At 45.2% G+C, this 11527-nt stretch overlaps 1 protein-coding gene across 6 annotated transcripts in view; it reads left to right on the forward strand.

The window, feature by feature from the left end:
• NUP214 (nucleoporin 214) overlaps window positions 1-6228 on the forward strand; it is an 83604-nt gene extending 77376 nt beyond the window's left edge. For 5 of the 6 annotated variants that reach the window (XM_028714310.2, XM_028714314.2, XM_028714311.2 and 2 more), the window contains 4 exons: window positions 1360-1531; window positions 2447-2589; window positions 3788-3812; window positions 6038-6228. In XM_028714310.2, the coding sequence (XP_028570143.2) occupies window positions 1360-1531; window positions 2447-2589; window positions 3788-3812; window positions 6038-6071 (374 nt within the window). In that variant the 3' untranslated portion in view covers window positions 6072-6228. Of the gene's footprint in view, window positions 1-1359; window positions 1532-2446; window positions 2590-3787; window positions 3847-6037 lie in introns of all 6 variants that reach the window. The other variant, XM_028714313.2, reaches the window with a different exon arrangement.
• The last annotated feature ends 5299 nt before the right edge of the window (window positions 6229-11527 follow it).

An 11527-nucleotide genomic window follows, 5' to 3' on the forward strand; every position in this document is an offset into this window, starting at 1 on the left:
CAAACACTGATAAATAAATAATTCTTGGCATCGGTTAAAATGAAAGTGGGGCGACAGGAAATGGCATCATAGACTTGGGAATGTCTTGCTTTCCTCCTGGTCTGCTTGTGGCAGGTCAGGGGTGTGTGGATAGCTTGCCTCTAGGGTGCAACACACCGCTGTGCTGAAATGGTTGCAGTTTTGCTGGCGACATCAGAAAACAGCTACCTTAGCAACTGCTATAGCTTCCCCCCTCCTTTTCCCCATCTTTTGCTGAGAGCTGCTGCTGCTGGCGGCAGCAGCAACTGCTGCTTTTTCATGCAGGCACTCTAGAGCGGGCGTTCTTGGCCTGTTTTTCTTTTAATTCATGTCCAAGGTTTTTCTTCTTAAGGACATGCCTGCAGAATCTAGCCACCCCTTTTGCAGTAAGTGCTGTATGGAGGGTGAAGAAGGCAGCTCTTAATGACAAACTCCCCTATCCCCAAACCCACCCTCTCTCTCTTTCTCTCTCTCTCTTTTTGGTGCATTCTTGGGGGGGGGGAGTGGAGAGTTGGGGTGATGGTTGCCGATTTGCAGTTCTCGGGCACATCCGGACTCTCTCGAATGAAGGCCAGCAGGAGGTTGAGGTTCCCCTTAGATGGGAAGTTGGGGGGAATGCAGTGCTGTAAATGCAGTGCTGTAAATGCAGACATAGACTGCAACTCTAAAAGAAAAAGAGGAAAACGCTAGCTAAGGCCTTCCTCTGCCTAAAGCTGTTCCTTTCTGCCTCCCCACCCCATTCCCACTTTTGCCTCTTGAATTAAGCAATGCTTCTCTCTCTCTCTCTCTCTCTCTCTCTCTCTCTCTCTCTCTCTCTCTCTCACACACACACACACACACACACACACACACACAGAAAGAGTCTCTTACAGAGAGAGTTCAAAATCGTGAGTTCTGGCATCCAAAAAGGTGTTGAGCCTGATCTACGTTCTTTGCTTTGCCCAAGAGGCCAAAAACAGAGAGGACTCATCAGACTATTGTCCCCCCCCCCCCCAATTTCCTTTTTTTAGTTGCACCTTAAAAAAGGAGGCCAGAGGGTATTTTGTAATATTTACCGACTTCATGTTTTCTAGGATGAAATGGGGGCTTTTGAAAGTGTGTCAGGGTCCCATTGCTTCTGCAGCACAAATAAAGCCCCTCTCCCCCACAAGTTGTGGTCTGTGGGCCTTCTGCACTGGGAAATGACCTAACTCTGATTTCTTCTTTTTTTTTTTGCTCTTCTTGCCTTGCCTTTCTCTCTCTTTCTCTCTCTCTCTGTTATTTTGACTTTTTATTTATTCTTTTGCTTGTGTATGTCCCTTTCCCTTTTTTTTTTCTTTGTTTGCCTCTGTGTTTGCTCAGGTGGCTTTGGAGCTGCTCCTGTGTTCGGCAGCCCTCCCACTTTTGGGGGCTCCCCCGGGTTCGGAGGGGTGCCAGCATTCGGTTCAGCCCCAGCCTTTGCAAGCCCTCTGGGCTCGACGGGAGGCAAAGTCTTCGGAGAGGGGACGGCGGCTGCCAACGCTGGAGGATTCGGGTAAGCCACAACAACAAAAGCAACAACAAAACAACAACAGGGTCTTGGGAGGGGGGGTTTGCAGTGATATCCAGGTGCCCCATTTTTCTTTCTTCATTTGAATAAATATTCTGCAAGCCACCCTTCATTTCACTACATTTCATTATATTGATTTCTGTAATCAGATTTCTTACTTACCCTTTGCCAGAAGGTCCTGGGGCAGGTAACAGCAATGAATTATACAATTTCCCCCAAACCCTACCCACCTGTGCAAGGGACAGCTGCCATTGTGCAGTCAGGAACCTTAAAGCCAGGGAAGCATGCTTTCATTGCAAATCACCAAGCTGGTTAGGATTGGCTGCACTACAGAGTTCCCCATGGAGAACTGTGATAGCAAAGTGAGCTGGGATTGGAAGTCACGCAGTGCCTATCAGCTTACTTCGAGCTCCATGGGGCTGCTGCCACCAGCTGATCTTTGGGGCTTGCAAAGAACCAAACCCAGGGAGCCCCTGCTTAGTGCATTGAAACCTTGACCATCAGCTGATCAGTGGTACTACAGCACACTGTGCTATTCTATTTACCAGCCTTGTACAGTGCTTTGAAGTCCTCACTGTGGGAACTTCAAAGCACCCCATTGCCCGATGTCATTACAATGTCAGTTGATTGGCAGGTGGGTGGCTCTGTTAATAAAAGGAGGGCAGATGCACCTCACCAAGGAGGGCATTCCACCAACGGGGAGCCACCATTGAGAAGACCCTGTCCGGGAAGAACACCAATCCAGGCAGCAGTACCAACATGGCCTCCCTTGCCATTCACAGCAGCCAAGTTGGCTGATTGTGGATTTCTGCCTTCATCTAGCTCCTTTTGCTTCACTTATCTTTTTTAAAAGCCACACTCTCTTTAACCCACTGCTTGCTCCTGCTCTATGTTCCACAGGTTTGGCGGCACAGCCAACACAGTGTCATTCGGAACGCTAGCAAGCCAGAACACCCCTACCTTTGGATCCCTCTCTCAGCAGCCCACGGGTTTTGGCACACAAGGCACTGGCTTCTCCGGTTTCGGGTCGAGTGGAGGAGGAGGTATGAGCTGTTCTTGACCCTAAATAGAAGGGAGTTTGGAGAAGTGGGAGCGTGGGGAGCTTCAGCACTTGGTCATAACCTGTTAGAGGCTGGATTTCAGATGCAAACCAAGCTTAATCGTATCTTAAAGGGGAGCAGGGGTTGCTTTTTAATTTTTTTATATTGCATTTATGTCCCACCTTTCTCTCCAAGTTGCTCAGGGTGGTGTACATGGTATCTCTCCCTCATTCAACCACTCACAACAACCCTGTGAGGTAGGTTATGCTGAGAGGCAATGACTGGCTCAAGGTCACATCCAGTGAACTTTGTGGCCAAACGTGGATTTAAACCCTAGTCCAACACTTTTAACTGGCTACACCACACTGGCTCTCTGTTGGAGAGACTGAGCGACATAACTGTATCCAGCGTACTTCCTTTCATTCCCCTTTGGGGGTGGGAAAAAAGAAAGAGATGTATATTTTAACCCACACTTTTAAAACCTTTATGTAAGGGTTAGAGCCTTTTTAACCACCTAGAGATAATTGCAGTTAAGCAGTACATAAATTGTTTAAATATTTTTAGCAATTTACAAAACACACCAAAGCTGATGTTAAGCCCCCAAACCCAGAAACCTTCTGCCGCCATTCATTTCTCGGGCTTATTGCTCTCTGCGGCTTCTAAGTAGGGGTTTGCAAAGTCTGCTCATGAGCATGTGCAGAGTTTCCATCCCCTTGTCCTTGCCCTCCACCTGGTTCTTAGATGTTTTGAGGATTTTTTTCTCAGAACAGGGAAAATGGAAGTCCTCCTTCACACAGCCCATAATTAAAATTGGTCTCACAAGAAGTAGTTACAGCCACTAACTTGGGCGGCTCTAAAAGGGGGTTAGACAAATTCAAGGAGGAATTAGGCTGTGTTCTACCTCTCCTGTCAGAGGGAAGGTGTCCCCAGTTGCTGGGAATCACCGCAGAGTACTGAGCTAGATGGAACCAATGGTCTGACTCTTTAGAAGGCAGCTTCCTCTGTGTATGAATTAAAAGAAGAGCTTTGGTTGCGGGTTAGAGTTAAACACTAGACTGGAGAACTGGTGTGATTGGATACTGGTTAGGGGGCAGAGAGAAACTGTGCTGATGGAATCCTGACACCTTTCCTTAATGTGTGTTTTGTAATATAACCCATCCAATAATCCCTTTAACATTGCTTTCCCCCCCACCCCTTACAGGCTTTGGCTTTGGATCGTCTAATGCGTAAGTCTCTCTCGTGCTGCCTTCCACGTTGTCGGTAGGTTTTTTCGGTTTATTTTGTGCCAGAAAGAGAGCTTCTTTTGAGGTGAAATATATTATTAAATATGGTAATCCCTTCTTGAATTTTGAATCAGCAAGAGATGATTGTGGGCTTTGTTCCCTCTCTTGTAATAACATTAATGAGAAGCTTAAGATCTAGAAGGCAGTGTTTCTCCCGGGGAGCTGATCCTCCCTTAGAAATAGGCAGCTCATTTCTTCTATTCTTCACCCCGTACTTTTTTCCTTTGTAAATGTAGGACTTTAACCAACTATTTTTGGAATGCTCCGCAAAGTGGGAACTCAGTAAATGCTCTGTGGGTTGCAGAGCTCTCCTGAGTAAACTGAGGCAGCAGTGTGCCCACCATTGGAAAAGTTCCTGAGAGCCACAAGCACTGTGCCAAAGCATGCTTTGCCATCGTGGTAGAGCACCCATCAGTCTTGGCCTGCAGAGGCATTGTGAGACTCCCATCTCCCCATCAGCCCCAGGCAGTAGTCTAAAATATATGGAGCATCACAGGTGGTCAAAAGCTGTGCCTTTTGTTATTCTTGTTATTAACACAATTTTCATAATACAGTCTCCCCCTCATCTCTCAGCCGAGACAAGGGGTGTCTATAAAGTACAGTAAAACAAACAAACAGACAAACCAAAAACACTAATCTATCAGCGCTATCAAAAAATCAAGCCCAGAATGTTCAAAGGAAGTTTTGTATGCTGCTGGGAGATGTCAATGCTTATGGGACTGGCCAGTGGTGCAGCCTGGCAGTGATTGGCTGAGCTGCCTTTTAATTTCAGAGGTAGGAAGAGCGGGAAGAAGAATCTTGCCTGCCATTAGCTCTCAGCTGCTCAGGTCCATGAGCTTCTAAGGCCAGTCTGGTTAGGGCTGATGGGAGATGGAGTCTTACAAGAGATCTGGCGAGCCACAGGTTTCCCTATAGAACAAGCAGGAGGAGGCCTCAGATTTGGGGCAGATGATCTTTTGAAAAGAGTGTTGGAAAAGGGGAAGGGTCAAAAGGAGAAGGCCTGGAGAGGCAGCCTGAGAGGGTAAGAAAGAAACTGGTGCAAGAAGCACAAAGCGAGGCCAAATATCCAGACACCAGGAGCTACAGAGAGGAATCATTTCTCTTTCTTTCTTTCTTTCTTTCTTTCTTTCTTTCTTTCTTTTTTTCTTTCTTTCTTAAAAGCATTTGTACCTGCTCTTCTGCCAGAAAGTCTCCTAGAGTAACTTACATACAAGCAGTTAAAACAAAGCAGTCCCTGAGACATAAATATTATTTATTGGTGGGGTGGGTTGGGGTAGGGGGAAGGCCTCTGGACTTTGCCTCACGTGCAAGGCTTGTAGAAGTACCCAAAAGAGGGCAAGGTGCCATGAAGCAAGCTAAAAATAAGCTGGGCCTTTCACCCAGGCAGATTGGCAATCTCAACACTTTGGGGGGGGGGAATCTTGGGGAGATGTCCTCCTCCTTGGCTCATGGGGAGCAGTGAGGGGAATGTGGAGCAGTGGGCACACTTGTTCTCCAGTCCTCACTGTTTGGCTATTTTTAAACCTAATAAATGCTTGTGCATTGAAGACTCACTTGGGATGGAATATGAGAATTGGTAACACTGGGCTGTGAGAAAGAGATATTTGGGTTTTTCTTCCCTTTTAAAAAAATAAGCAGCTTAAGAAGTCTGTTCCCTTTTGGGGGAAAGGGGGTCCAAGACCACTCAACTAGCCTGGACCAGTCGGAGGTCTCTGTAAAGCCCCAAACTCTCCAGGATTCTTGGATTCAGGCAAGGGTGGGGAACCTCTGACTCAGGAGCCAAATCTGACCCTCCTGGCCCCTCTCGCTCACCCTTGGAAGTTCACAACCCTTGCCAGTCCTTAAATTTTTTGCATGGATGAAGGATAGAGATGCATGTGTTTGTGTAGAAACTAGCATATTGTGCAAGGGAAAAATTAACATGAATAGCCCCACCCATGTTTTACTGTGGCCACACCCACCAGTGCCATGTGGCCCTCAAGGTTGCCCAGGTGGGGATGCAGCCCTGAGGCATAGAAGGGTTCTCATTCTTGACCTAAGGTTCCGTCCTTGAAAGGGTCTAGCAATGGCTGGTATGCAAATGGGATATTCAGAGTTAAGCCTCTTTGGCATTGGCAGAGAGAGGGGTCTCTTGTTCTCACCCTTGTTTTCTCTTTTCCCTCTTTCAGATCCACCTCTGGGTTTAGCAGCTGGAGAAGCTGAAAGGATGCCTGCTCATGTTGTGCTTCTATTGGGTGGTCAGGAGTGAAGTGAGGAGATAAACATATTGCAATTAAATGTCAGGATTTTAATGTTTAAATTGGTTTTTATTAACGACTTTAAGTGTTACAAAGCAAATAAAGGAAAATAATCTTATGTATCCATTTTCGATTCATAGTCTTTTTCACAGTTTGATTACATTCAGTATGAGGCACTATTGTCATAGACATCATGTGATTGGGGGGGAGAAAGGGGAGGGAGATGGGGGGTAATATTCTTTCATTCTATTGCATCATGTTAGTGTAGAGTTTGTGTCAGCACCACGTGGGTAGGTCCTTTTTTTTTAATTTGTATTGGCCTTGCAAGAGATTAGGGTGTCCAGAGCTTGATTGGTTGTGTTCAGTTGGTTGCAGTGCAGTTTGTTTGTATGTGTTGGGGGAGGGGAGTGTTGTTGGGTCAGATTAGCCATATTGATTCATATTCTGTTGGGGGGATAAGTCATTTTCTTGTTGTGCTGTATATGTGATAAGGAGGAGCCATACCTCCGTTGCTTGTCCCTGTGATAGTTTAAATTTGTTGGTTAGGTTTTCTAATAGGGTAGCTTCCCATACATTTTGGTACCAGTGGTCTATGTTCACTCCTAATAGGTCCTTCCAGTGTCTAGTTACGATGTTTCTCACTGCTGAGAATAAGTGACTTAGAGTTTCTTATCATATCCATGTGTGTTGTTGTCCTGGAAGATATTTAATAGGGCTAGTTCTGACCTGTTTTGTTGTTGTGGTTATTTCCTGTGGCACTGATATCCAAAAGGAATGAATTTTGGGGCATTCCCACCACATGTGGAGGTACTTGCCTATGGAGGTGTAGCCTCTCCAGCATTTAGATGAGGTCCCTGGGTGTATCAGTGCCAACTTCTGTGGTATTAAGTACCATCTATAGATAAGTTTCAAGGTAAGTTCTTTTCTTTTGACTGAAATGGATTTAAATGGTGGTTTAGACCACTTTTTTACCATTGGGCGGTGTTTATTTTGTATCCTATGTCATGCTCCCATTGGTTTTTAATCATGGTGAAGGGGACTGTGGTGTCTTGAAGTAGTATTTTATATATTGTAGATACCACCCGCTTCCTGTGTCCTTCCAGTGTTAGGAGGAGATTTTCAAAATTAGCCAATGGCCTAATGGCTGCTGCTTTTGCTGCTGGATTGTTTTAAGAAGGCTTGTTATTGGTGATGGGTCAGTCGGGCTACTGGAGTGTCCCATAACTTGTATTCCCTGTATTGATAGGGTATTGTCATTTTTATAAAAGTCAGTTTGGCGATATAGGCCTTTAGCTTGCCAGGTCTTTATTTGGATGTTTTGGGATGCATGGTGGAATTTGTGGGTGATGGGCCAGGGGTATTAGTGGGGGTGGGGTCAGGGCCAATTTCCCTACTTTTCCCTTCCATGATTTAAACATGGACTGCGTGCATCCGTTTAGTGTTGTGGGAATTTCCTTAGTAAAAAGTAAAAGTGATATTAAAATTGTGTGAATGAGAACAAGACCAGGAGTTCAATTAAAAAATAATAATAAATAATTTATCAAAAAATAAGTCAAGTCAAGCTGAAAACGTGAGGACAAACCTTCAAAGTTAGAGAGAACATTATCAATAATAAAAAAGAATAAAAAGAATAAATAATTTGGAACAAGAAAAAAACTGAAGAGAAAAACTAAACTAAAAATATGGTGGAGGTATAAAAATAAGATAAAATGTAATAAGAGAAGGGAAAATGGTGCTTAAGGATCAAAATATTGAGGTGAGGTTGATGAGAATGGTAAATCTTGGCCCTGCAGGCAGCTTGCAGTGAGAGGGGGAGACTAAATGTATGTGATTTTGTTTGATTTTAGTGGGGGGGGGGTTTATGGGGAGGGTGGAATAGCCGGCTGGTGAGCGGCTTTTCCTGGCCTGCAGTTCCAGCCCCCTCAGAGTGTCTTTCCCAACTTCCCTGGCTCTACTGGTGGTGTGCAGGGAGCAGAAAACAAAAACAAAAATACAATTTTTCAAGAAGAGAAAAATTGTTTATATATTTGATATATGTGTGCGTATCTGCAGCTGAGGGGAGCCAGATTTTTTTGGGGGGGGGGGTTGTGTTATTTCTAGTGCACCCTCCACATGGCCAGCAGAGGCTCCCCGTTAGTGGCAAAAATGGACAAATTTATGAGTGGCCTAAACTGCACTGGGAGTCCTACTGGACTTGGGGGCCAAGGTGTGGGCAGCATCTTCTGGGAGAAGCCCTCCATGAGATGAGGTTGGTCAGCCTTCACTCCTGGGCACTGCCATCTTCCCTCCCTTCGTGCTCCCCCCCCACGTCTGCAACTCACTGATTCCGCACTCACAATCAGGACGAGAAGGTAAGGAGAGGGAAGAGGCCTATGCACTGTCTGCCCCACTGCAGGACAGGGGCAAGACCTGTGGCACGGCTCTCCGGGGTTTCTGAGCCCCGCTGGGTCAGTCTCGGAATTGAGATTCGCTGGGAAGTTTTGTTTTCTCCCCTAGCAGCTTGCTGAGCCTATGGCAGTCACTGTCTTGCCTCACCAACTTGTGATTCCCAGCCACTGATACTCAGAGGCATATTGCTTCCCAACAGTAGAGGCAGAATATAGCAGAAATGGCCCCTGTTCCTGGGTTTTTCCAAAATCATGGAGACCAGGACCCATTTTCTCTTTAAAATAATTGTGCACAATTCATTGGGAACAGTAGTTTCCACAAAATCTGTGCATGTGCTCACAGGCTTCCTTTTGTGGCGTCGTGGAAGCTCTTCTCTGCATTCTTTCCTCTTCTAGAAATAGCATTAATTACAGGAATTGCAACTTGTGAATTAACATAAATAGTTCTTGAGCGGTGTCTGGTTTTATTGCCTCGTTCTCACCGTGCTATATTTAAGGAGGCTGCTATTCTCTATTGGTGTCCCCCCACCCCCACCCTTTTAGCTTTATTGTGGTAGTAGCTGATCTTTCTATGTTTGTTATGCGCACCTGTCGCCCAGCATCAGCGCCTTATCTTGGTATCTACTAGTGAAGTCATGGCCAGTTGTTGGATAATCAGCTAAGAAAATCTGTGGTCACAGAAAGAAAAGGGAAGTACTGAATGAAACTTGTTGGCTTTGCAATAAAAATAGTAGTTTTTGCGGGTGCGCACACACACTCACACTCCATTAGGGGAAACCAAAAACAGAGGGGGATGGGACTTAAGTAAATACAACCTGCAAATTTTAATCTTCAGTAGCTGTTGACTGAAACAGCTGTTGACTGGCTTCATTTGAATGAAATTAGCCCTTCTTAATCTCTGGTTCTGCTGCTACTGAGGGATTGCAGAATGTTTATGAACATTTGAACTGCTCCAAAGGTTGTGTTTTTAAAACACTTATCGGCCAGGAAAGCCAAGGGACGGATGACTTTGTGTGCTGTTAATAGGATGGCATTCATAGATGGGAGCAACAGGCACTCTGAGCAGCAATAGACTACTAAGACGAGAGAGAGAGGAGGAGGAGCAGGGATGCAGACCAGTATAACATAGAAAGCTCCATTCTGCAACTTGTGTAACAGGTGGTAAACCTGTGACTCTCCTGCATATAAAAACACACACCAAAACTTAACAAGTCCCAAAGAGTCCTTTCACCCGTTGTTTTTCCCCCACATGAAAACCATATACATGAGGTTTCACTGGCAATGAAAACTGCTGCTGTTTGTACTTTCAAAGGAGGAATGTTTTTCCTCCCTAATTGGTGCGAGCTGGATTTCCTTCAGCAGAGAATTTTAGTAGTTACTGTATAGCAATGGATTTCCTGCATGAAGAAGGGGCAGAATGAGGTCCTCTTCCAAAATGTTTGTGTTTTCAAGTGGGATTCAATCACGTACCAGCAAATCTGTGTTGTGCAATGGAAGTTGATGTTATACTCTTGTGCAACAAACCAGCTCCCTGCTTTAAAAACATCAACTGACTTTGCAATAAAGAAAGCAAAGAAAATGCATTGGAAAGTATGGCATAACAATTGCTTTACATAATGTCATATAACCCTGCAAACAAATTGGAATGAGTACTTAATAAACAGCCAACACTGTCAAACCTGCCTGCAAGCTACCATATTTTTCGCTCTATAGGACGCACTTTTCCTCCTCCAAAAATTAAGGGGAAATGTGTGTGCGTCCTATAGAGCAAATGCAGGCTGCGCCGCTAAGCCCAAAGACAGAACAGGGAGACGGAGCGCTGCGGAGCGCTCCGTCTCCCTGTTCTAGCTTGGGGACGGCTGCGCACAAAGCCTCTCCAGGGCAGCGGGGTGCCTTCCCCCCGCTGTCCTGCAGAGGCTAGCAAGGCTGTTCCCAAGCCAGAACAGTGAGACAGAGGGCTCCGTCTCGCTCTTCTAGCTTGGGGATAGCTGCGCGCAAAGCCTCTCCTGGGCAGCGGGCGCTGCGCTCCAAAGGCTTAAGGGATCTTTGAGGCTGGCGGTGGGGGAAAGCAGCACTTCCCCCCACCGCCAGCCCCACAAGCTCGGGTGAATGCACCTTGAACGCACCTTGTTTTAGAGTCTATGGTCTGGTGCGTCCTATAGAGCGAAAAATACGGTATGTGCAACCAGAGCCGATGTTCAATAAACATATCGTCTGGAAGTATCCTACATGATATGTTAAAAGTTCTCTTTCAGCTATAAATTTTAACCCAAACACCCTTGGTTTAATCTTAAATCTGTTTCTATCTAGCTCCATCTAACCTGATAATGAGCCCCACTTACGTGGAAGTCAACTTGTGGGACCTTTTAAGTTAACTTTACCCCTCAACAGCATGTAAAGAAAAAGGCTGCAAAGAAAATATAAAGGAGAAAGCAAGTATTAAAATTACCAGTATGTATAGTTGTTGAGCTGACTTCAGCCTTTTATGTTAATGTCTCACCCCTAGACATTGGTATTGGTTGTTTCATTTTTCATTTGCATCTTCAAAAGAGTTTAATAGAGAATTCACACCTTTAAAAAATGAACAATTAGAAAAAGTAAATTTTCATATGATTCCACTGCTGCTGAATGACCTGTAACTTATCTTAACAATGATACAAGTAGGGGGGTTTCCATCGTGCCCTGATCAAAGGAAGTAACTCTGCCCACTTCCAACTTTATCCTTTCCCCTGCTTTCTCTTGCCTTTTTTTTTTTTAACTGAACCTGAGGAATAGTTTAAGGAAATTCACAAATATGGAACTGGTGGCTTTTTCAGCTTTGGACAAAAGCCACTGGAAACATGAAGACGAGCTAGAGCAGGTGGTTATATGCGCACGCGCGCACACACACACACACACACACACACACACACACACACATTGTTACATTTATAAAATCACTAGGCCTTCTTATACTTCACCCCCACCCCCTTGGTTATAAATAGAAGTTGGCTCATCGCAAGTTGTTGACCTCAAAATTCTTTGCATTGATCGT

The sequence above is a fragment of the Podarcis muralis genome, chromosome Z, assembly GCF_964188315.1.
Source record: "Podarcis muralis chromosome Z, rPodMur119.hap1.1, whole genome shotgun sequence".
Taxonomy (NCBI): Eukaryota; Metazoa; Chordata; class Lepidosauria; order Squamata; family Lacertidae; genus Podarcis; species Podarcis muralis.